Consider the following 27,676-nt stretch of genomic DNA (forward strand, 5'->3'; position numbering starts at 1 on the left):
CTGGACACGACTGAGCCACTAGCATTCACACTCACGTAGTAGTAGAAGTAGAAACCAAACTGTGTACTCTCCTTTGAATTCTGTTTGGGATTTCTCAGTTTTTAAGTCAGTAGGATGGGCTTTGGCTAATATAAAATGGAACTTTGACCGTTAAGTTTTAGGCCTCTTCAAGTGATGAAACTGGAGGGCTTCCCTCATAGTTCAGTCAGTAAAGAATCTGCGTGCAATGCAGGAGACCTGGGTTCGATTCCTGGATTGGGAAGATCCCCTGGAGAAGGAAATGGCAATCCACTCCAGTACTTCAGCCACCTGATGCGAAGAGCTGACTCACTGGAAAAGACCCTGATGCTGGGCCTTGAAGATTGAAGGCGGGAGGAGAAGGGGATGACAGAGGATGAGATGGCTGAACGGCATCACCGACTCAATGGACATGAGTTTGGGTGAACTCTGGGAGTTGGTGATGGACAGGGAGGCCTGGCCTGCTGCAGTCCATGAGGTCGCAGAGAGTCAGATACGACTGAGTGACTAAACTTAACTGAACTGATTCTTGCCTGGAAAATCCCATGGACAGAGGAGCCTGGTGGGCTAAAGTCCGTGGGGTCACAAGAGTCGGACACGACTTAGCGAGTAAAGCACTAAGTGATAGAAACAGTGCAGGCTGTCTTCAAACTGGTTCTCATTTACCAGGGAGGCGCCCATGGCTTACCCATGAAGGATTCTCATGACCTGGGGCAGTTTAGTTTCTGTGGGTGATAAATATAAACAAACAAACAACTGTTTAGTGTAACCAGAAGATGTATGATTTCATCTATTATTAATTAGAAACATTTCAAAGAAACATAACCAGCTCTGAGTTGTCTCTATTTGTTGTTAGCATTTGGCCTCCTAAAATAACAGATAACTTGCTTCCTGCTGTGCTCATGGCTTGTATCCCCCCCTTGTTTCTGTCGCATGTTTGTCATTGCACCTTGGTGGTTTCAGGGATGCTGTTTCAGCTGAGCCTTTGTCTGCCATTGCTGTGCAGGATCAGGACCAGCCATGTGGCAGAGGTAATAGTTAAGGAAGTCGGAGGAGCAAGGATGAGCAGGCACAGCAAGAAGGCAGCACCAGAAGAAGCCTTAGTGTTCCTGGAACCCATGACGTGGGCAGCCCATGTGATCGAGTTAATTCCATAAAAACATAGGATTCAACTTTTAATTCTTTAAAAATGAAGTTGTTTATGATGTTTCTCTGATAATACTCTCATTTCATCAGAATCCTCTGATAGAAGATTTTTAAATATATGTATTTTATGATATGGTGACTAAGACTACAAGTGCTAACTCTAAATGCTAATATTGTGTGTACCTATGTCTGATAGAAAAAACAAATAATCTTGCAGTATAGGATATGTATTACGCGTCAGCATTAGTGCTCGAGGAAGTATTAAAAGATTATGAACATTGCAGATTTTTTGGATAACTTTTAATTGGTCAATTAAAGGGAGGAACATAGATAAGAAGTATTTATAACTGCTGTTAGTCCTACCAGAAAAAAATTGCTATCTTCGTTAACTTACTGTTTTTTTTTTCCCCCTAATATTTGCTCAAGTTCTGTGATACGATCCCCGTACTTGAGAAACCTCTGGCAGAACAGGACTGGTACCATGGTGCAATTCCCAGAATAGAAGCACAAGACCTCTTAAAACAGCAAGGAGACTTCTTGGTGCGAGAGAGTCATGGGAAACCTGGTGAATATGTCCTTTCTGTATTTTCTGATGGACAAAGGAGACACTTTATCATACAATATGTTGATGTACGTTTCCACTTTAGTTTATATGTATATTTTGATGTAGTTAATTGAGGTATACTTGTAATAAAATGATGATTTGTGGTAAATGCCTATAACAGTAACTTTAGCACTTAATGTTTTTTTAAATTCAGTGCTCCAAAATGCACTGAAATGTTCATCTTTTAAAGGAAATATGCATTTAAAAATATTAAGTTAAAAAGTTACAATTGACATTAAATTTAAATGCATTACTATTTAATATTTTAAATTAACTTTGTTTATGATCCTTTAAAAATGAAATATGTGATTATTACAGTTTTTTTCTAGAGAAAATTATGATTTTTATGCTCTTAAAATTGGACCTTGAAATTCACAAAAATGTTGCCACAAGATTTTTAAGAAATATTTTATTAAATAATAATAATGAAATACCTTAATGAATGAGATGGTGATAGTTGAATTGATTTATGATTCATTGAGGATTAAGGGTTTTTTTCCATATAAGTATAAGCTTTTATTTGTTGGTGTTAATGAACAGTAAATAGAAATTTAGAAAGATTTTTAAAAGTGATCAAGTCACATTGCTTGTTATACTGATTTATTTATTGAAGTTTAAGTATTGTAAGCTGTTACCTTTTTTGTTGCATTCTTTATTAAGCACTAAACAGATGAAGAGTCATTTCAAAATTCTTTAACTTTATCCACTGAGAAATTTTAAACTTTTTGGCATAGGAAGGAATTAATGCTTCTGTTTGTCATTTTTTAACCTCAACATTTCAAACAGCATGCATTTTCAAGCTGGCTGCCTATAGGATTTCAGTAAATGTCCGGGCACTATAGCGACACTAAGTACTTACAAGAAGATTGAACCACTATCATTAGATGAATTTCAGGAGGTTTTAGGAACATATATGTTCCAGTTCATACATAGTTCATATACATATAAATTCATCTAATGATAATACATTACATTTTATCTCTATGTTATATAGATACAATTCTGAGGTGAAATTTACATATCATAAAAATAACCATTTAAAAGTGGCATTTAGTATAGTCACATCTAAGAATTATATTTAAAGGAAAATAGATGCTGTTCAGATGGGTTAAGATAAGCCTTTTAAAGTGTATATTACATTAATTTTGTATAGTATTCAGATCTCAACGTGATGATTATAATTGTCTACTCTCATACATCAAACTTACTGTTTCTAATAGTATGTCATTCCTTACTTCCTTGGCAAACTGTTTTATGATTTGCATCTATCTTTAAATTATGGTGTATTGATAGATACCCTTCCTTCTTACAACCTGTGACCATGTTGGCATATTTGTAAAATGGTGTGAGAATTTAGAAGGAAAGAGGGTAGGTAAAGTATGAGCTAACTACAATTTATATGAATGTTTCCTTCTCTTTTCTAAGCTCTAGAAGTTACTATTTTGAAATGCTTCATACATTAAGACTGAAATATTTCTTTTATTACCTATTATAGTTTAAAATGTAACCACAGGAATTTAAATTAGTTTTTTTTAGAAACAAAATGGAAAGGGTCCACTTGGAAATTATGACTTGTCTTTATATTTCCATTTTGTTTTAAGTAACTAAAGTGAACAGCATTATATATTCTAAAAATGAGACATTGTTACAAGTTCACATTTAAAGATTTTATTTGGCTTCCTCTGACACTGAAATTTTGCAGAGATCTCTATTAAAGAAGAGAGTGCCTATGTTTCTGTAAATACCTCCAGTTTTCCACTGCCTAATTTTATTTAATTTGCCCTCCTTATATAATGTTGAGTTCTTCAGTCATAAGAGTTTTGAGGTAGAATAGAGTACTGGGAGAAATTTTAATTCTTTTTCTTTTTATGTAGGTGATTCTTACTTGGTCTAAAATTATTCCATTTCCTTTGTCATATACCTATTGTCTGGAAGGGCTTTATAAATGGTGGAAGTCATTACCAGATATTTATTATATTGCCTATTGGAATTTTATTCCAATCAGTGACTTTATAATCCATTACTAGATTATAAAAGCTGTACAGAAGGGGACAGATGTCCTCAGAGAGGAAGATATAAAGACATACAGGATTTTAGAAAATGGGAAAATATCAAGTAGTAGACCAGTGGAAACTTGGGTTTCAAGCCCAGATATGTACATGATAAGCTCTGTGGTTCGGGATGTAATGGGGGTAATAGCCGACACAGTGCTTGTGAGACTCAGAGAGTGAATGAATATGTTCTTATTAAGTGCTGTGGAGACCATTAGGCATTTTTACCATTGTTTGAACACTTTATTTGAGAAAACATACAAACATGCTTTGTATGGAATATCAATGTAATTGGAGAATTTAAAAATTCTTTCTGGTTCCTGTTGAGATTTATTTGTGAAATTTAAATAATAGTGGAAATGTTATTTTAGAAATCATATATTTAAGTTTGAGGCATTCATTGATCACAAATAATGTTACTTTTAGTAACGTTGTTTATGCCAACTAGAATCTATTTTGGCAGTTAGTTTGAAGCTTCATTTTTGTATGCCTATCAGTTATTTTACAACATTGTGTGAAGCTGCGTGCTGTGAACATTATGGCTGACCTACATGGATGCAGATACTTTAAATTTTTACCTTACTATGCTAGCAGAGAATGTCTGTTGTTTTAGCTAGTTCAAGCAGGGACAACTGTACTTTTTTTTAATTTAAATTTATTTATTTTAATTGGAGGCTAGTTACTTTACAATATTGTATTGGTTTTGCCATACATCAATGTGAATCCACCATGGGTGTACACGTGTTCCCCATCCTGAACCCCCTCCCACCTCCTTCCCCGTACCAGCCCTCTGGGTCATCTCAGTGCACCAGCCCTGAGCATCCTGTATCATGCATTGAACCTGGACTGGTGATTCATTTCACATATGATGCTATACATGTTTCAATGCCATTCTCCCAAATCATCCCACCCTCGCCCTCTCCCACTGTACTTTTTATTGGACGTTAATATATTAAGTGTATCTAAGTATCTGAATCTCAGTGTAATTCTAGTGTTACTTAGTGACCTGTTCCATGGTTATTAACCTGTTTATGGTGCATATTGTAAAGTCACAGTTAGAGTTTGTACCTAAAACTATTTATCTTGTGTCACAAATATTGGTAGATTTTCATAGATTCAAATAGCATTGTTAAATTTCATATGTTAATGTATAATCAAATCCTTGCTTTTGTATAAGATAAACAAAAATATGTGATAAAGTATTACAGAGGAAACTTTTATGCTGTTATTAATAGGAAAGTACCAATTCATATTTCTCTGATTTATTTATCTGACACATTTGCTAAAAACACATTTTGGTAAAGTATCATTTTATTCATGTTGGCAAGGTAGGAAGGTGAAATTAAAAATGTATGGCCTACTGCTTGGTGAGTTTAATACCTGGTAGGTGAGACATTAGTAGAATTTATGAACAGAGAAACATTAAAGATGCAGAATTAGAGATGACTGAACCAAACACTTGGATTAACATCTGATAATGAATTGAAAAATAGCAACATAGTAAATATTTTAAAGTAAAACTTGGGGGAAAGTCCTCTGTGTAATTGCATATCATCATTTTTTATTTCTTCATTCATTTCAATCAAGAGGCCCTAGTTGAGCAAGTATTCTGTAGGACCCTGGGATGTGGGCCAATCAAACAGAATAACACAAAAATGGAGGCCGTGAGCAGTAACTATGTGAAATTAGGTATCTCAGCGTGTTATATCATCAGTTCAGTCAGCAGGTGCTTATTGGATGTCTGTCATGTTCTAAGTCCCGCTTTGAACTGATGGGTTAGTCTCTGAATGTACCAGACAGGTTTGCTTTGTTTTGTTGCCACAGTCTCTAGGCTCTTTGAACAACCTTTTAAATCCATACGATGGGTCTTCAGATAGGCTGAGCGAAAGTAAATACACATCCACAGTTTGTTTGGATGACAGTCAATTCCAAGTTTGTAGCCTTGTCCTTGCATGCTTAAGATTCTTTTGACTGTTTCACTACCCAGCCATTCAAGGATTCAAGAGAAGGCAGTATATACCGTGAAGTCAAAATGAAACCATCATGAGAGACCATTTTCTGTGCCCCAGGCACACAGAGAGGGACTTAGGAGGCTTCCTCCGTAACAATAAAGCAAATCCATTCCAAACCCTGATTAATTAATTTCCAGAAAGTACTGATTGAGTGAGTGCTTTTAAGGCCCAGACATGTTAGGATGGAGCTTACATGCTGGGGAGAATTCACGCTCATTTGTAAATCGCATACAATATATGAATTTATAAACCATAGTAAATGCTATAAAGATACACAGTGCTCTGAAAGCTTTTAATTGGAAAACTTAAGGAAGTTAACGTTTGAGACAACATCTGAGGAATGAATAACAGTTAACTAGGAAATGCTATGCCAGGATCATTTTAATATTATTCCTCAGGTTCCCCAACAACCTTTCCTGTTTACTGGTTTAACTGGTAACATGTTACAACTAGTCAACGTGCTCTTTTTATCTGAGAAAGCTAAAATTTATGTTTTACATTTTTAAATTTGGGTATTACCCCAGAAAGGAGTGTTTTAGCATTTTGCTTGCTTTTATTCAACTTAACTCATCTTGGCCTCTTTCAGAAATGATTTTCCTTCTTTCCTTTTTATTTTTTTCTGAAGCATGCTTATCTTCAATTTTTTTTTCAGATCTCCTCAGGCATAATATTTCAAATTAACATTCATTGAATCGCCTTCTCATTTTTATGTGCTTACGTTGTTCTGTCTGACTTTCTTGCATAATAATAGTCTTCTGGAAATATGTGTAGCAACAAAATCTGATTCTGCTTTTTATGTGTTTTTCATCAGTATGCATGATTGATTCTTAAGTTGCACAGTGATGAATCAGGAATGAATTCTGGATATTGTGAATGTTTTAAAAACAAAAGTAATGCATACTCTTAGTGAAAATTCAGAAATATGTATCATGGAATGTGTGCTTCACAGTAACACCCTCTTACAGACTCAGGGAATATTCTTTGAGATTTAAAACATATCTAATTGTATGTATCTATGTAACTCTTATTTTATAAAATTATTTTTATGTATACTTATTTTTTAATGATATATTACTTGATTTTTTAAAATGTAGTACAAATGACAATCAACACAATTTTGTCAGAATTTGTGGAAATTTATTCTCTACTACTGTTTTTATTGCTTCTTTTGAAATTCACATAGAAATCATTAGTAGCTCCAAAAAGAAATCTCTTACTTAAAAATGAATATGAATTCTTTCAGTCACATTATCATTAAAGCCACATTAACAGTCACATTATTATTAAAGTAGAGAAACTTTAAAAGTGTCTATCTATATGTGAAACCAACCTCTTAGCTGAATTATAATACATTTGTACAGATTTGAACAAGGTCAAATGTAATATTTGGAATTTTGAGTGTATCAAGAAACAAGTCTTCAACATGTTTTGAATGTATTTTCTAGTTTTTTAAAATAGAAGTATAAATCGTCTTCCAATACTGCATTTGTTTCGGGTGTACATCATAGTGATTTGATATTTTTGCGCAGCACAGAATGATCACCGTGACGGTAGTTGTGATCTGTCCCTGTAAAGTCGTTACACGCTACTGACTGTGTTCCCTGTGCTGTGCACTATGTCCCAGGACTTCTTCGTTGTATAGCTAGAGACTTGTACCTCTTAATCTCCCCTACGTGTTTCTTTCATCCCTCTGCCCTCTTTCCCTCTAGCAAAGACCACTTTGTTCTCTGTATCTATGAGTCTGTTTCTAATTTGTTATTTTTGTTTTTTAAATTCCATACATAATATTTGTCTTTCTTTGACTTATTTCACTTAGCATGAAATCTTCTAGGTCCATCCATATTATCACAGATGGTAAGGTTTCATTCTTCTTTATGTCCAATTAATATTCCAATGTGTGTGTGTGTGTATATCTTCTTTCTTATCCATTCATCTATTGATGGATACTTAGGTTGATTTGATATCTTGGTATTGTAAATGATGCTGTAATAAACATAGGGATACCTATATCTTTTCTAAATAGTGTTTTTATTTTCTTTGGAAAAATACCACATTGTGGAATTGCTGGATCATATTATACTTCTTCCCAGGTGGCACTAGTGGTAAGGAACGCGCCTACCGATGGAGGAGACAGACAAGGGTTCTATCCCTGGGTCGGGAAGATCCCCTGCAGGAGGGCGTGGCAGCCCACTCCAGGATCCTTGCCTGGAGAATCCCATGGACAGAGGAGCCTGGCGGCCACAGTCCTTGGGGTCTCACGGAGGCGGACAGTCCTGAGCGCACACATATTGCAGTCCCAGTTTCAGTCTTTTGAGCAAGTGTGACACTGTTTTCTGTAGTGACTTCACCAATGTACATTCCCACTGATGGCGCACGAGGGTTCTGTGAATGGACTGTTCTTCACTGTAGTTGCTTAGATGAACTTTGTGAGCAACTGGCCTTGGCATTATTTTTTGATTCTTTATCTTCATCTTTAAGAAAGGGAGTTGACTGGTTTTGCACCGTGTTAGGACTCGGGGCGTCCCTGATGTCAGAAGGATTGCTTTGAACAAGTAATTGCCAGGAGTCAGTTTCTCCTTTCAGCCCGTAGAGGAGGCACTGCTGCTTGTGTTACTCTCGGTGTCATTCCATCACGACTGCTGTGTCAGTGGCAGAAAGCCACCTGAAGATTAAAAACTAGATATGTTCTTCAGAATGGGAAACTGAAAATTTGCATTATTTTATTCACAATTTCTCTAGTTATAAGAGATATATTAGAAATTTATAAAAGGTCTTATGACACTAGTGGCTAGTTTGACATTTCGTTTTCTCTGTCAGCTTCATCTCATTATGACATTTTATTAAACACTCTCCTGTTTGACTATGTCCAGTTTGCCTTGATTCATGGACCTTACATTCCAGGTTTTTATGAGAAATTGTTCTTTACAGCATCAGACTTTATTTTACACCACCAGATACTTCCACAATTGAGTGTCATTTCTGCTTTGGCCCAGTCACTTGGTTCTTTCTGGAGCTATTAGTAATTGCCCTCTGCTCTTCCCCAGCATATTGGACACCTTCCAACTTGGGGGCTCATCTCCTGGTGTCACATCTTTACTGAACATTGATGTCTTAGGAATGAGTGAACTAAAATGGATGGGAATTAGCCAGTTTAATTCAGATGGCCACTGTGAGCATGAGTTCCTTAGAAGAAATGGGATAGTCTTCACAGTAAACCGGAGTCCAAAATGCAGTGTCTAGGTGCAGTCTCAGAAACCACAGAATGATCTCAGTTCGCTTCCAAGGCAAACCATCCAACATCACAGTAGTCAAAGGCCCCGACCACTGACACTGAAGAGGCTGAAGTTGACCGATTTTAAGAAGACCTACAGACCTTCTAGAACTAGCCAAAAAAAACAGATGTCTTTTTCATCATAGGGGACTGGAATGCAAAAGTAGGAAGTCAAGAGACACCTGGAGTAATAGGCAAGTTTGGCCTTGGAGTACAAAATGAAGCAGGGCCAAAGTTAATAGAGTTTTGCCAGGAGAATGCACAGGTCATAGCAGAGACCCTCCTCCAAAAACACTAGTGACAGCTCTACACATGGACATCACCAGATGGTCAGTATGAAAGTCGTGGTGATTATATTCTTTGCAGCTGAAGATGGAGAAGCTCCATACAGCAGGAAAAACAAGACCTGGAGCTGAGTGTGGCTGTGATCATGATCTACTTATTGCACAATCAGACGTAAATTGAAGAAAGAAGGGAAACCATAGGCCATTCAGGTATTACCTAAATCCAGTCCCTTACGGTTATACAGTGGAAGGGACAAATAGATTCAAGGGGTTAGATCTGATTGACAGAGTGCATGAAGAACTGTGAATGGAAGTTCATAACATTGTACAGGAGGCAGTGATCAAAACCATCCCCAAGGGGGAAAAAAAAATGCAAGAGGGCAAAGTGGTTGTCTGAGCAGGCCTTACAAATAGCTGAGAAAAGAAGAGAAGTGAAAGGCAAGGGAGAAAGGGAAAGATATACCCATTTGAATGCAGAGTTCCAGAGATAGCAAGGAGAAATAAGAAGACCTTTTAAATGAACAGTGTAAAGAAGTAAAGGAAAACAACAGAATGGAAAAGATTGGAGATCTTCTCAAGAAAACTGGAGATATCAAGGGAACATTTCATGCAACGATGGACATGATAAAGAACAAAAATGGTAAGGATCTAACAGAAGCAGAAGAGATTAAGAAGAGGTGGCAAAAATACACAGAACTATAGAAGAAAGGTCTTTAATGACCCAGATAACCAAATGGTGTGGTCACTCACCTAGAGCCAGACATCCTGGAGCGTGAAGTCAGGTGGCCTTAGAAGCACTACTATGAACAGATCTAGTGGAGGTGATGGAATTCAGGTTGAGCAACCTAAAATCCTAAAAGATGATGGTGTTAAAGTACTGCACCTAATGTGTTATCAAATTTGGAAAGCTTAGCAATGCCCACAGCCCTGGAAGTGGTCAATTTTCATTCCTATCCCAAAGAAGGGCAATGCCAAAGAATGTTCAGACTGCCATGTAATTGTGCTCATTTCACGGTGTAGTGAGGCCATGCACCAGATCCTTCCACATGGGCTTCACTGGTGCACGAACCGAGAGCCTCCAGATGCAGAAGCTGCATTTACAAAAGGCAGAGGAACCAGAGGCCAAATTGCCAACATTCGTTGGATCATATAGAAAACAAGGGAATTCCAGAAAAACATTTACTTTTGCTTCATTCTCTACAAGAAAGCCTTTGACCATGTGGATCACAACAAACTGTGGAAAATTCTTAAAGAGATGGGAATACTAGACCCCGTTACCTGCCTCCTGCGAAACCTGTTTGCAGGTCAAGAAGCAACAATTAGAACCAGACATGAAGAGCAGACTGATTCCAAACTGGGAACAGAGTGCGTCAAGGCTGTACATCGTCACCTTGCTTATTTAACTTCTTTGCAGAGCACATGATGAGAAATGCCAGGCTCGATGAATCAGAAGTTGGAATCAAGATTGCTGGGAAAATATCAACAATTTCAGATATGTAGTTGATACCACTCTAATGGCAGATAGTGAAGAGGAACTAAAGAGCCTCTTGATGAGGGTTAAAGAGGAGAGTGAAAAGCTGACTTAAACATTAACATTCACAAAATTTATATCTTGACAACTTGTTTGACCGCTTGCAATTTGCCTTGATTCATGGACCTAATATTCCACATTCTTATGCAATATTGCTCTTTACCAGATTGGACTTTGCTTCTATCACCAGTCACATCCACAACTGGGTGTTGTTTTTGCTTTGGCTGCGTCTCTTCATTGTTTCTGGAGTTATTTCTCTTGATCTCCAGTAGCATACTGGGCACCTATCAGCCTAAGGAGTTCATCTTTCAGTGTCCTATCTTTTTGCCATACTGTCCATGGGGCTCTCATGGCAAAAATGCTGAAGTGGTTTGCCATTCCCTTCTCCAGTGGACCACATTTTGTCAGAACTCTCCACCATGACCTGGAATGTTAGATCCATGAATCAAGGCAAATTAGAAGTGGTCAAACAGGAGATGGCAACAGTGAACATCAACATTTTAGGAATCAGCGAACTAAGATGGACTGGAATGAGTGAATTTAACTCAGATGACCATTATATCTACTACTGTGGGCAAGAATCCCTTAGAAGAAATGGAGTAGCCCTCATAGTCAACAAAAGAGTCCAAAATGCAGTGCTTGGATGCAGTCTCAAAAGTGACAGAATGATCTCTGCTCATTTCCAAGGCAAACCATTCAGTCTCACAGTAATTCAAGTCTATGCCCCGACCAGTAATGCTGAAGAAGCTGAATGATTCTATGAAGACCTGCTAAGTCACTTCAGTCGTGTCCGACTCTGTGCGACCCCAGCTCACCAGGCTCCCCCATCCCTGGGATTCTCCAGGCAAGAACACTGGAGTGGGTTGCCATTTCCTTCTCCAATGCAAGAAAGTGAAAAGTGAAAGTGAAGTTGCTCAGTTGTGTCCGATTCCTAGCAACCCCACGGACTGCAGCCTACCAGGCTCTTCCGTCCATGGGATTTTCCAGGCAAGAGTACTAGAGTGGGTTGCCATTGCCTTCTCCATCTATGAAGACCTACAAGACCTTATAGAACTAACACCCAAAAAAAGAGGTCCTTTTCATTAGGGGGGACTGGAATGCAAAAGTAGGAAGTCAAGAAACACCTGGAGGAACAGGCAAATTTGGCCTTGGAGTACAGAATGAAGCAGGGCAAAGGCTAATAGAGGTCTGCCAAGAGAATGCACTGGTCATAGCAAACACCCTCTTAACAACACAAGAGAAGACTATATACATGGACCTCACCAGATGGTCAACACTGGAATCAGACTGATTATATTCTTTGCAGCCAAAGATGGAGAAACTCTATACAGTCAGCAAAAACAAGACTGGGAGCTAACTGTGGCTCAGATCATGAACTCCTTATTGCCAAATTCAGACTGAAATCGAAGAAAGTAGGGAAAACCAGTAGACCATTCAGGTACGACGTAAATCAAATCCTTTACTGTTATACAGTGGAAGTGAGAAATAGATTCAAGGGATTAGATATGGCAGATAGAGTGCATGATGAACTATGGATGGAGATTCATGACATTGTACAAGAGTCAGTGATCAAGACCATCCTCAAAAAAAAGAAATGCAAAAAGGCAAAATGGTTGTCTGAGGAGGCCTTACAAATATCTGTGAAAAGAAGAGAAGTGAAAGGCAAAGGGGGAAAGGAAAGATATACCCATTTGAGTGCAGAGTTTCAAAGAATAGCAGGGAGAGATAAGAAAGCCTTACTCAGTGATCAGTGCAAAGAAATAGAGGAAAATAATAGAATGGGAAAGACTAGAGATCTCTTCAAAAAAATTAGAGATACCAAGGGAACATTTCATGCAAAGATGGGCTCAATAAAGGACAGAAATGGTCTGGACCTAACAGAAGCAGAAGATATTAAGAAGAGGTGGCAAGAATACACAGAAGAAGTATAGAAGAGCTCTTCATGACTCAGATAATCACATGGTGTGATTGATCACTCACCTAGAGCCAGATATCCTGGAATGTGAAGTCAAGTAGGCATCAGGAAGCATCACTACAAACAAAGCTAGTGGAGGTGATGGAATTCCAGTTGAGCTATTTCAAATCCTGAAAGATGATGCTGTGAAAGTGCTGCATTCAATATGCCAGCAAATTTGGAAAACTCAGCAGTGACCACAGAAGTGGAAAAGGTCAGTTTTCATTCCAATCCCTAAGAAAGGCAATGCCAAAGAACGCTCAGACTATCGCACAATTGCACTCATCTCACACGCTAGCAAAGTAATATTCAAAATTCTCCAAGCCAGGCTTCAGCAATACGTAAACTGTGAACTTCCAAATGTTCAAGCTGGTTTTAGAAAAGGCAGAGGAACCAGAGATCAAATTACCAACATCCGTTGGATCAGTGAAAAAGCAAGAGAGTTCCAGGAAAACATCTACTTCTGCTTTATTGACTATGCCAAAGCCTTTGTGTGGATCACAATAAACTGGAAAATTCTGAAAGAGATGGGAATACCAGACCACCAGACCTGCTTCTTGAGAGACCTATATGCAGGTCAGGAAGCAATAGTTAGAACTGGACGTGGAACAACAGACTGGTTCCAAATAGGAAAAGGAGTACGTCAAGGCTGGATATTGTCACCCTGCTTATTTAACTTATACGCAGAGTACATCATGAGAAACACTGGACTGGAAGAAGCACAAGCTGGAATCAAGATTGCCCAGAGAAATATCAATAACCCAGATATGCAGATGACACCACCCTTATGGCAGAAAGTGAAGAACTAAAGAGCCTCTTGAGGAAAGTGGAAGAGGAGAGTGAAAAAGTTGGCTTAAATTAAGCTCAACATTCAGAAAACTGAGATCATGGCATCTGGTCCCATCACTTCATGGCAGATAGATGGGGAAACAGTGTCAGACTTTATTTTGGGGGCTCTAAAATCACTGCAAATAGTGACTGCAGCCATGAAATTAAAAGACAATTGCTCCTTTGTAGAAAAGTTACGACCAAATTGTACAGCATATTAAAAAGCTGAGACATTACTTTGCCAACAAAGGTCCGTCTAGTCAAGGCTATGGTTTTTCTAGTAGTCATGTATGGATGTGAGAGTTGGGCTATAAAGAAAACTGAGTGCCCAAGAATTGATACCTTTGAACTGTGGTGTTGGAGAAGACCCTTGGACTGTAAGGAGATCCAACCAATCCATCCTAAAGGAGATCAGTCCTGAATATTCTTTGGAAGGACTGATGCTGGAGCTGAAACTCCAATACTTCGGCCACCTGATGCGAAGAACTGACTCGTTGGAAAAGCCCCTGATGCTGGGAAAGATTGAAAGTGGGAGTAGAAGGAGACAATAGAGGATGAGATGGTTGGATGGCATCACCAACTCAATGGACACGAGTTTGGGTAAAGTCCAGGAGTTGGTAGTGGACAGGGAGGCCTGGCGTGCTACGGTTCATGGGGTCACAGAGAGCTGGACATGACTCAGTGACTGAACTGACTGAATTTTATATTGCACAAATCGAGTTTTGAGTTTTTTTATCCTTTATCTGGGAAAATACCTTCCAATGTTGTAAATAATACCCAAATTTGGAGAGTTCAGAAATTTCTTGTTTCTTACCATAGCGTTTTCTTAAAATGGAACATGTTTGTATCTGTATTCATGCACATGTACATGTGAGCTCTTTGTGAATAATCAGATGGGAGCCTTTGTTACACGACACTGTATTGTAATGCTCCTTTCATTGAAAAATAGCTGCAATGAGATGTTTTCTCTTTGCTAAATTTATTGCCATTGATTCATTCATAAGATTACCAACGGATGTGCCTTTTTGAAATTAGAGGAAAGCGGTCTTGACAGAGTTTGGGAACATGTCACTAACTTCATGTGTTGGACTTACAAGTGTGAAGATGTGAGTGTGCTGATGCGCACAGACTTGTCTCTGCTGCATTTTCTCTATCAAGTGTATGTGAAGGACAGTATCGTTTTGTTTTGTTTTGTTTTTGACTATGTGGTTTGATGAAAGAATAATACATGAATAACCCAAGTACAGAAAAATCAATTCATAGTGTATTGATGAAAGGGAAATAAATGGTCATCAGAGGTATTCTTAAAATATTATTATATTGGATATACTTCTGCAGACTTTTGACTTTATTTTTGGTCTTGAAAGCTTTTTCAAATGAAACACATATGCAAACATATGTACACATATTTCTGTTCCTTCAATGTATCCTGTAGTTTATTTCCTTTGGTTGTTATTTTAGCAAAGTGCATTCTAGGTCTGTAAATTTTTCTTTTCTTCTTTTTTTTCTTTCTTTCTTTTTAACAATCTGAATTACATTTAGTCATTTATGAAAATTAGTTTCTTGATGCAAGATTATTTTTTAGCATGTTGCAATATCACTTATCTTTATTTTTACCGTCTTAACCGTTTTTAAGTGTATTATAATTCAGCAGTGTTAAATATCTTCACACACTTGTACAACAATAGATTTTCTTAAGTGGAACTTTATTGATGAATGAAGTGTTGCTTAAGCAGTGTCTTTATTGTTCTTTCTCCAGAATATGTATCGTTTTGAAGGCACTGGGTTTTCAAATATTCCTCAACTTATAGACCATCACTATACAACAAAACAGGTCATCACTAAGAAGTCAGGTGTAATTCTGCTGAATCCTATTCCTAAGGTAGGTGCTTACGTTCAGTTTTTTTAAACAAAAGAAAAAAGAAAAGACTGCTTCATAAGTTATGTCCCACACTAAATAAAGTTCTTAGGTTATTTATAATTTTGGAAACAAATATAGTTAAAGTGTTAAATTTCCTTGGTTGTACTTAGATGGCAGATGGGTTGTCTTTTTATTCAGTGTTTGCTAGGTTACAAATGGCCTGTCTTTTTTCTTTTTCCTTTCAAGTGTTTCTTGAAAGACTTGAGGCTTTCCTTCACACTATAAGGTTCAGAGTTTAAAAGATTTAGTTTATAAAAGATTCTGAGACGTAGATGTCCAAGAAAATGTCCAGCAATTAAGAGTTAATTAGAATTTTACTTTTTGGTGTTAAGTGTATGATATATTGTAAGGTATTGGAATTTTTTAAAACTACACTATTCTTCTCAGGGTCAGTAAATCATAGCTTCACTGTAGAGTCAGCTAGCTGGGTGAGAGATTGTTCTAGGTCATTGTCACCTCTAAGATCTATCACAGAACAGATTGCATTTATGTGCTTTAAGCAATCTGTGAGGTAGTAAGTGGGTTGAGGAAGGCTTGTGTTTTTAAGGTGAGACCTGTGGCACCTGGACTAGGGGGACAGTGGAGCCGGCCTAGCTTCTGGGCACTTTTAATGGTCCAGGAATTGAGTTGGGGTCAACAGGAGCCCCTTTCCTTAGGGAGCCATCTCACATGAGGAACAGTGTAGAAACAGGGAAGTCGTAAAACCTGGGAGGTTAAGATATGCTGATTTGAGGCTTATGTATCCAGGGATGACTTATAATATGAAGCAAGTGTTATTCCCAAGAATGCTAGTATATAATCTAAATTCACCTGAAATTTTAAAAATTTAAAAAGCAGTTGTTATAGTTCCCTTTGTTAGCCTGGAGCATGGTGTCTGTGTTTGTACTTGTATTGTGTATTTATTACTCACTCTTTATTTTTACATTCCACCCACAGAAGATTTCAACAGTCAGTTTCTAAACATTAATTCGGTGGCTAAAGAATTGTCCTTTTTGCATAATTTTCTAGAATTATGAGTTTGGCTCATTCTTTGTTAGTGTTTTTCCTTTCACTTTTGTTTCACATTTTAATTGCAGAAAACCCTATAAAAATTCTCCTTTAGTCTGGAACAGGCTGTTATATTTTTTCTCTAGTTAAAAAAAGGTCTATTAATGTTTCATCTTTCATCGATGAATAACTGCTGTCTGTTCTCATGACTTTATTTACTATTAATACATCGGTGACTTGCAAATTTATGTTTCCAGCTCAGATATATATCTTTCCCAAATCTAAAAATTTTCTACTTTTCACCTAAAACTGAATGTATTACAATTAACTACAAAATTTGTTCTTCCTTTATAGTAAATGGTATCACCAAAAACCCAGCTGCTCAAACCATAAATCTAGGGGTCCTTTGACAGCTCTTCCCCACTGCCCTGCTCCAGCACTTTAAGTGCCAGGAGTTTTGTATCCTTAACTGTACATGTGAAAGCATGAACTCAATTCTAGTGTATCCCAATATGAAGTAAAGTTCAGTGCGGTGAAGGTACCACAGTTTGACCGTGTTAGGTTAATGAGAGATAGGATAGTGATACTGTCAAATGACTGTGACTCATTTCTTAAGCCAGCCTAGTGTCTGCATTGTCCACTTGCTTAGCCAAGTCTAAGTTGAGAGACCAGAGCCCTAAAAGAGGCACAAAACAGTGCTTATGTGGCCTTGGGTGTGAATGTGTAAGTAAAGCTATATCCCTCACGGTATGAAATAGTCCACGAGACGGTCGTCGAGGAACAGAGTAGAAGCTCTGGACTGTTACATGGCCGGTTATTCTCCTCCTCTCAGGCCCCCGACTCTGCCTGTGGAGCCGATTATCCCAGCACCCTATAGCCTTAGTTATGGAAATGACTCCACTGAAAGCTGTAAAAGATTAAGGGGCTACATATGATCGTTTTATGAGGTAGAAATTTGAAGTTAATCTAGTTGACTGTTAACTCGATATTTGAAATATGCAAGTTATTATCTCAATTTATGGTAAATATTATTATGCACTTGATTTAAAGAATCATATCACTCTTCTAAAAGAAAATCACAAAACAGGGTTATAAGAGCAGGTAATTTTCAATCATGAGTGGGAAACAGTTTTCTTATGCTGGTCTTATCTGTTACGTATCTTCTCTTGGAAAGTTATTTGTCGTCTTATAAATGGAATCTCTTTCCTGATTTAATTTGTGTAAGAAGTTAATGTCTTTGACCATATACTGTGCTATAAAACATGTAATTTCCATCTTGCCAGACTTCATTTTTAGCCTACATAAAGAATGCTATTTTGGTCTCAATATAATTTCTGTTTATAGTACCCCACGCCTCTCTCCATTTGTTTCCCTCTTACTCATGAGAATGTACATGCACAGTATATGCCTGAGTAGAGGACGCTGCGACCAGGGTAATTTCTCTCTTATTCCCAGAGGCACGGGAAACTAGACGAAACTAGACAGCCTGAGTTAGGGAAATTGACTTTCTCATGATGATGAAGTGAACCGATGTTCCACCCAGCCATCCCTCACTCTGCCCTGGCTGACGTTTCCTCCTCTGCCTCCCAAAGCCTGTGGGAAGGTATGGGAGTGAGAGGGGTGTCCCACACAGGTTGCTGATCTTGATCATCACCATCATACTAGCAGCACGGTGGGACACACAGGGCCTGTTCTCTCCTCAGCTCAGACTCTGTTCAAATGTCACTTCATCAGGGAGGTCTTTTCTGACTGCTGCCTGTGAAATAACACCTTACCCCCTTATATCTCTCTCGTCCTCAGTTTCTCTTCGTTACAGTTCTGTTAATCTGACATCATACTATAGGATGCATTTTTGGTTGTCTATCTCCCGCAAGAGAAATGTAAGTTCTCTAAGGGCCAGGATTGCATTTAACAGTCAGTGCAACCAGTACCTAAAACAGTGCTAGCTACTATGTGCTCACTTGCTCCAGTCATGTCCGACTCTTTATGACCCCGTGGGCTGTAGGCCACCAGGCTCCTCTGTCCATGGGATTCTCCAGGCAAGAATACTGGAGTGGGTTGCCATTTCCTCCTCCAGCTAGCTAGTAGGTGTTCAGTAAATATCTGTTGAAGACTTGAATTCACTGGGCAGTTGCTAGAAGCTTCTTAGATGCCTTAACTGTATATATTCCCATGAAATAAATATTGTTATTAACCCCATACAATTATGAACCTGGGACTGAAGTTTACAATGGTAAATTACTTTCACAAAACAACACAGCTGTTGGCAGAGATGAGATATTCAACCCATGTTCTTAACTGCTATCTGTCTAGACTGTAGAGTCTAAATTTTAGAGGCTGTAAGGAATAAAATGTTTATTTTATGGGACATGTGTGAGTTTAATGGAAAGGCAATATCTTTGGTTGCACAAAACAGTAAATTGGAAAAATCTTTACCATAGCAAAAACTATGGGTCTCTACAGAAGGAAGAACATTAGACAGTAATATTTGGTGAGAGTTGGAATTTAAGGTATAGTAGAGGATGTTGTAAGATGTAGGTAAGGAAGACATCTGGTTCACCTTTAACGTTTGGAAGTCTGGCTTGTGAAGCTTAATATTTCTTTAGATTTAGATCTTTAAAAATTTTTTTCTTTCTGAATGGAAGTTAAAGTTCATGATTTAAATTCAGGCAAGTTAGGCAGTGAGCCGTTAAGTTGAACCTTTAGGTAAATGACTTGCCTGCCAGCTCAAATCAAGTAATTCTGGCTTTTTAATCAGAATTTTGTATAGTATGCCAGAATATTAGAAGCAGATTTTTGTGGAGAGAGTGAACCTGTGACTGAAGTTAACATGTCGTGAGGTGACCGGTTTCTGGTGGCGGCTTCTCTGAGAGACACACACACACAAAGGGCAGAGAGGAGAGCGCTGCTTCCCATTTAGGCGCTACGTTCACGCTGTGAGGTTTCAGACCCCTGAAGACTATGCACTTTAGCTTATACTCAAGTCACGTAGTCACTGCTCACCAGTTACCTTGTTTATTATAAAAGGACGTAACTCAAGAAAAGTCCATTTTTCTCTGTAGATTTTGGAGACTATAAAATACCATATACTTTCCTGTTCAAAAAGTTTCTTTAACAGGACAAATAGAACAGAGGGAAAATTTGAAGATTTTAAATTGTGAAGGAAAAAAATTTCAGAGTGCTAACATGAAAATGATTCTGTCCTATTCATCATTTTTGACTGCAACCCTAGCTAGCATAAATTATAACGTATAGTCTTTGCAACGTCAATAGTTAAAGAAGAAATTCTTTCCGTAGTTCAGTATTCTAACAGTAGTATGTACCAGTGAACTTGACAGTTACAATCCCATCTCATGTGAAAGTTAGTCTAACAAGAACTATAATAGCGTGTTGTATTCAGGGAAATACAGATAATATCTGAATGTTTACCCTTCATTTTGCATAGTTTGGAAAGTCAAATTAAGCTTGGATTTTAGGTTTGTTCCATTTAATGAAATAACATGACCTTGTCATCGAACATATAACACATAAACTGACTTTCAGCTTTTTATCTCAAAATTTACCAGCAGGTATTGTGAGGAAGAGCAACGTTGGACTCAAAAATTAATAGACCTTGGAGGCCACTAATGATTTCTTATGTGATTTCTCAAAGGAATTTCATGTATATGTCTACCTCAGACTTTCTTAAATATCATATTTTTAGTCTGAGGAGCAAGGTTTTTTGGTAGATAAGAATATTCTTTTTATCTACTATATAAATAGATGGAAGGGTGATGAAATAGTCAGATGGGGGCTGAGAGGTTAAAAGAAAAGTCATTAAAGTTTTTTTAATGTAGATTAAAGGATAGGATTGGTATTTACAGCACAAATGTTGCCTGGAGTGTATCATTTCATCATTTTAAAATATTTACAAAATCTATGCATGTGGACCCTGGGAAAGGGAAGGTGTTAGCTGCTCAGTCATGTCTGACTCTTTGTGACCCCGTGGACTGTAGGACACCAGACTCCTTTATCTATGGAATTGTCCAGGCAAGAATACTGGAGTAGCCATTCCTTTCTCCAGGGGATCTTCCTGATCCAGAGATCGACCCCAGGGCTCCTGCATTGCAGATGGATTCTTTATTGTCTTAGCCACTAGAGAAGGCCAAGAAGCGTGTAGAAATGTACACAGAAAATGTATAAAAGGATTTCTCGTATGAACATGGCTACATAACAACATTTTGTCCCTATTACCTGTGGAAACCATAGAACAATAACAACAAAATAAAAAAGTATAAACTGCATTTTTCACAAAACTAGGAGCTGTATATTATCCACATTAGGTAGCTAAAAGCTCTTTTGCTTAGGCAAAAGTTGTATAGCACAAAGGAAAGAGATGATCAAAGAACCAAGTTGCTCTAGATCTTATTAAGCTCTAGCAAAAATACATGTTGAAAGGAAAGAACTCTAAATTTCTATATTTTTTGCTTGCATCAATGAATGCAAGATGTGTGGAGAAAATAAAATTTTTCATATAGCTAAGTGATGCAGACAAAACTGCACTTGGAGGAAAATTCAGAACCTTAAAAACTTAACATTGATAAAACAAAAAGAATGAAATGAATGAGTTAAACATCTAATTCAAAAAATTAAGATGAAAAAACACCACAATTAAAAGGAAAGCAAAAGAAAGGAATTACGAAAGGTAAAAGCATAAAGGAATAAGTTAAAACAAAATATAAAAAATAAAAAATATATATATAATAACTACTTTTTACAAGATCAGAAGAAAATTAAAATACTTGCTAATTTATTCAAGAAAACACATACCACACGGGGCTAATATCTAATATATAAAGAACCTCTAGAAATTAATTCTGCCCTTGTTGCTCAGACAGTAAAGAATCTGCCTGCAGTGTGGGAGACCTGGGTTTGATCCCTGGATTGGGAAGATCCCCTGGAAAAGGAAATGGCAACCCACTCCAGTATTCTTGTCTGGAGGATTCCATGGACAGAGAAGCCTGGCGGGCTGCAGTCTGTCAGATAAAGACAATCAAAAAGAAAAATTAGCAATGGGCATGAATGGATAGTTCAAAAAATGAAAATACAAATGGCTTTTAAAATATGACAGATGATTATATTACTCAGAATAAAGGAGTATTAAAACTAGGATGAGATATCATGTTTTTACCTAGCAGATTGGCATAAACTCAGTTTGATAATTTAGTTTCTTTGCAAAGATGTACAGATAAAAACCCTTAGATAATTTGGTGATGGGGATATAAATTAGAAAAACCTCTGTTGGGCTTCCCTGATGGTAAAGAATCCGCTGGTAAAGAATCCGCTTGCAATGTGGGAGACCTGGGTTTGATCCCTGGGTTGGGAAGATCCCTGGAGAAGGGAAAGGCTACCTGCTCCAGTATTCTCACCTGGAGAATTCCATGGACAGAGGAGCCTGGTGGGCTACAGTCCATGGGGTTCCAAAGAGTTGGACATGACTAAGCGCACACCACCCTTATGGCAGAAAGTGAAGAGGAACTCAAAAGCCTCTTGATGAAAGTGAAAGAGGAGAGTGAAAAAGTTGGCTTACAGCTCAACATTCAGAAAACGAAGATCATGGCATCTGGTCCCATCACTTCATGGAAAATAGATGGGGAAACAGTGGAAACAGCGTCAGACTTTATTTTTCTGGGCTCCAAAATCACTGCAGATGGTGACTGCAGCCAGGAAATTAAAAGACGCTTACTGCTTGGAAGGAAAGTTATGACCAACCTAGACAGCATATTCAAAAGCAGAGACATTACTTTGTCAACAAACGTCTGTCTAGTCAAGGCTATGGTTTTTCCAGTGGTCATGTATGGATGTGAGAGTTGGACTGTGAAGAAAGCTGAGTGCCAAAGAATTGATGCTTTTGAACTGTGGTGTTGGAGAAGACTCTTGAGAGTCCCTTGGACTGCAAGGAGATCCAACCAGTCCATCCTAAAGGAGATCAGCCCTGGGATTTCTTTGGAAGGAATGATGCTAAAGCTGAAATTCCAGTACTTTGGCCACCTCATGCGAAGAGTTGACTCATTGGAAAAGACTCTGATGCTGGGAGGGATTGGGGGCAGGAGGAGAAGGGGACGACAGAGGATGAGATGGCTGAAAGCTATCACCGACTCGATGGACATGAGTTTGAGTGAACTCTGGGAGTTGGTGATGGACAGGGAGGCCTGGGATGCTGCGATTCATGGGGTTGTGAAAAGTCAGACACGACTGAGTGACTGAAGTGAACTGAAGCACACACATTGTAGAAGGCAATGTGGCACGATCTATAAAAATTATAAAAGGGATCTCACTCTGACTTAGCAATATGACTACTGCAGCTTGTCCTTTAGTTATATATGTATGTGTATGAAATGATATCAGTATAAGGTTATTCACTGCAGCATTTATAATATCAGGAAATTGGAAATAATTCAAACGTTCTTTAATAGGAGTCTGGTTAAATCAATCATTGTACCCCCATCCAATGTAATACCATGAATGAGAAAGCGTCTGTATACTGGTTGGAGAGAGTTCCAAGATACAGAAGCAATGTTTCTAAAACTCTTTTTTCTCATAATGCATAGAAATTGCATACTATATTGAGTCCCAGGACATACCGAATTGGAAATGTTGGTATGGATATGTGTTCATAATTGATAGAGATTTTATGAAACTTTTTATAGTTCTTAATGCATCCAAAAAGTCAACATCCAAAAGGTTGATTTTATGAGTCTCAATTTGAAAAAGATTTTATAAAGGATTTTTAAAGTAACAGTATGTGAATTTAGAAGAACATACGGCCTAGGAATGATTTACAGAGAAATGTGGACTTTTCGAGGATAGGCCAACAGGCTGGGGAAATTGTTTGGGGTTACAGTAAGGGACTGGAGGAGGGTGTGGCAGCCCATTCCCAGGATCCTGCCTGGAGCACCCCGTGGACAGAGGAGCCTGGTGGGCCATGGCCCATGGGGTCACACAGAGTCAGACATGACTGAAGCGACTGCGCACGCACACACGCACTCATGGTAAGGGAAGTATCTAAAACATGGGAAATTCCTAGACTTGTTTTAAGGAAGGCAAGATCAGTTGCCTTGCCAGAAGCAGATGGTTTAAAAAGATGAGTAATCTGAAAGTCCAGTTTTGAGAGCTTTGAATACCACAATTAGGATTTCTCTGTGGAAATGCCATTCCATTGCAGGTTTATAAGCAAGGGTGGGATGTGAACCTGACACATCTAAAGTGTAGCTAGTGATACCTTACGAAAGTACTAAAGCCTGACCAGCCTTTTGGAGAAGGAAATGGCAACCCCCTCCTGTATTCTTGCCTGGAGAATTCTATGAACAGAGGAGCCTGGTGGGCTACAGTCCATCAGATCATGAACAGTCAGGCATGTCTGAGCAACTATCACTCATCCAGCCTTTTAAATTATTTATTGGCACATTTATAAAACAAATAAATCAAGTTTATTTTACTGTGCTTCACAAAGAACTTGTGTAGCCACATCCAAATTATATTTCAGTGAATAATGTCAAAATACATATAGAAAAAATATCAATATCAGGAAAAAATAATTAATAGTGGAAATTTAACAATAGTAAATAAAATACAAAATGCAGTTTTGTTTTGTTATGAAATATAAAAACCCAGAGACTCTTGTTAGAGTAGTGTGCTAAAATCAAGAACTAGGTCAAATTTCAAGATGAGACAGTTCATTCCCTGTTACTTTACAAATGAGGCGGCTCATGCTCAAACTCACAGAATAACTAAACGTTAAAGTCAGATTTCTAGGTTCCTTTCAGTAAAAATATATTTCTTATTAAATTGCATGTTGTTGGTCTCATCATTGTACATTTTATTTGAAAGAACATCTAGGTTAGCTTGTATCCAGCTCACAGAAAGGCTGGCATATGTAACCACAAATTTAAATTTTCAAAATTATAACACATAAGCAAAACAACAGTTATAGTCTCTGGAAGAACAAATATTTGAAACAGACATGATTAATGAAATTATTAAGAGGATGGTCAGTCAAGGAAGAAAATTACTTGTTCACCAAATTATTACATGAAAGGATGAAAGGAATCAACTTCATGTTGATTGATCTGTTTTTATTGTACACAGCATATCACCTAAGCCGTACAATAAAATTTTATCTTCATTTTACAAAATACCAACAATTAATTGTCTGTATTTGTTTTGAATAGTTACGATGTACATGTGTTATGCTACTTGCTCAAATCAAACATCTGGTAAATAATAGGTGATTTGAATGTGGTTTTGTCTGACTGGAAGTTTAATCTTAAGTCGTTACAGTTGTTGATGGGCTTGAGATAAAATAACTTGAATTAAGAAAAGGATATATTATGCATTTTAATAAAATATGTGGTTTTTAACTAACAAGCAAAGTGTAATTTCTTAAAGACCTATAATAATTTCCATGTTGAGCTTGAAATTTAGCTATAAGTCATTGTAGAAAAAGTTAACTAGTGTCATGGTTAGAGAGGAGGAAGGATATTAATTTATTTAAAGCAAAGTTTTACTACCAATGAGTTCTAAAGGAAATTTCTCCCTTGGGATTTTAGATATAGCAATGCCCTTAAAAATGTTTCTGCAAAAGTTTAAGGACAGATTTCATAGATTGTTGCTTTTAGTGTCCTTTCATAATAGCCAAGGGCATAATATTAAGTTGTATTTTATACAATGTAATGAAACACATTCTGCATTGAAATTTTTTGTCTGTTTTCAATTTTTGCTGAATGGAATAATAGAATTCTAGGATCCAGATTTATAGTTGAAACAGTAATAAAATTATCATTAAATCCAGTAGAAATTTAAACAAGTACCAGAATACCAGAAGATCACACATATGATATTTACAAATCTCTCTCTCAATTATATACCTGAACAATTTAAATTCAGCCAAGTTGGTAGAAGATCCACAGACTGAGTGTAAAATATCTTAACATGGAATGAGGTATTGTTGAAGTGTTGCTTTCTTTCATACTTTGCCCTTAATGGGGGGAAAAAAAGCCCTGATTATGTTGCCAATAATTGATCATTCAAACTTTTGTAAATTATCTTTTCTGGATAATTTAATGGATATTATTATGTCTTTTACTGTCTTACTTTTCAAATCTTGAACTTAGACACTGAGAATATATTTAATTGTTCTGAAACCGCAGAATACAGTGGATTTAAGTTAGTGAGATCTGGAAAGCAAGGTAAGTCTGTACCAAGAAGAAGACAAAGGCATTCTGATGCACTTTTGTTTTAATTGGAGGACAGTTACTCTGCAGTGTTGTGATGGTCTTTACCATGGGTCAGCGTGAATCGGCCACAGGTGTACACTGTCCCCCTCCCACCTCCCTCCGCACCCCACCCCGCTGGGTTGTCCCAGGGTACCAGCTTTGGGTGCCCTGCTTCTTGCATGGGACTTGCACTGGCTGTCTCTTTCACATATGGTAATATACATGTTTCAGCGCTATTCTCTCAAATCATCCGCCTTCTCCCGCTGAGTCCAAAAGTCTGTTCTTTACATCCATGTCTCGATGCAGACTGTTCTTAACGTTGGGACTTAATCTGATGCAAAGCCGTAGAGACGTGGTCAGCAAAGTAGGAGGGATGGATGAGGTGGTCAGGAGTGAGGGAGGTGAGCTGGTAAGGAGACTGTGGCAGAGAGAACAGATGGGGCCTGCTCTGCCTCCGAGCCAGGTTAGTCTCTTGAGTCACATACTCCCTTTTCCCTATAACCGCTCTCTGCCCTGTGCCCCTGGAGCCTGCAGCCCACAGAAACTCCTGAGGTAGGAAACCTCTGATGATGGTGTGTCATTTTCATTTCACTGTTAGTCAGTTTTAGTTAATATATGTATTTACTATTCCACCCGTAACTGCTCCCTTATAAGTTAAATGAGCGCTTTGCTGGTGGCTCAGCTGGTAAAGAATCCGCCTGCCATGCGGGAGACCTGGGTTCGATCCCTGGGTTGGGAAGATCCCCTGGAGAAGGGAAAGGCTCCCCCCTCCAGTGCTCTGGCCTGGAGAATCCCATGGACTGGATGGGCCACGGGGTCGCAGAGTCAGACACGCCTGAGCGACTCTCCCTTCCCTTCACTAGTCCATGAACATGTCCTCCTCGTCCTCCAGGCTCGCCCCTCGCTGTGCAGCCGTCATGATGCTCACTCACCACCTGCTGTTACTGCCCATCTGTAGTCTGACGCCCCCACGCGATAATAAGCTCCACGAGAGAAAGGATGGTCTTACTCATTCTTTATGTATCCCACACCACCTGATGCATCATTCACTAAATATTTGCTGCTATTTTTGAGAAAATCTGGACACTTAATAAATGCTTGATAAATATTTGAAAAAAACTTAAAACTCTAAGATATTAATATTCTCTTTTTATAGTAAATATTTAGCATGGTTTAGATTTATGAATGAGATTCCTTTGGAGTTGACACACTTCATTTCAGTTCTTTTTGTATAATAGCTTTTTCATTATATTTTTCTTTTCCTTCTTATATTACTTTATATTAGAAGTTGCCTTTTTAGGTAGTTATTTTTCTCGTAAATTTCATAAATACTTTTAGGTACAGATAGGAAGTATTTTTAATGTTCTCTTATTTAGCTTATATGTATTTTATACTACTGTGAACTGTATACGATTGGTTCTATAAAATCCATTTGACACCTTAATGAGATTTCTATCTGATATTAACTTTAAAATAGTGAGGCAATCTTGTATAATATTTAATATTTCTTGCTTGCAAATTATTGTCCTGTATTAACCCATTTCAGAAGTGAAAATGAAATACAAGAACTGACATCGCTTATTTTCACTTTTTTAAAGAACCGCTTATCATTCTTTACCATATTAGCTAAATTAGTGCTCCCTTCTGCTACATTGTCCTTGAGGGGAACAATTTAATTGTGCCACAAAAGGCTTGTCCCACATCCTACTTTACGGTGACTAAATGCGCATGCCAGGAATTTTAATGACTTCAAAAAATAGTATTTAAATTAGAAAGACCAAGGACGTTACAAAGGTACCTTCAAGTGATTTTTTA

The 27,676-nt window shown here is 37.8% G+C and overlaps 1 protein-coding gene across 1 annotated transcript in view; it reads left to right on the top strand.

Annotated features, from left to right (window-relative positions):
* FER (FER tyrosine kinase) overlaps positions 1–27,676 on the top strand; it is a 459,090-nt gene that overhangs the window by 231,610 nt on the left and 199,804 nt on the right. Inside the window, exons 12-13 of the mRNA XM_068979562.1 lie at positions 1,591–1,794; positions 15,459–15,581. Coding sequence (XP_068835663.1) covers positions 1,591–1,794; positions 15,459–15,581 — 327 coding nt within the window. The remainder of the gene's footprint in view (positions 1–1,590; positions 1,795–15,458; positions 15,582–27,676) is intronic.

Source organism: Capricornis sumatraensis, chromosome 9 (genome assembly GCF_032405125.1).
Source record: "Capricornis sumatraensis isolate serow.1 chromosome 9, serow.2, whole genome shotgun sequence".
NCBI lineage: Eukaryota > Metazoa > Chordata > Mammalia > Artiodactyla > Bovidae > Capricornis > Capricornis sumatraensis.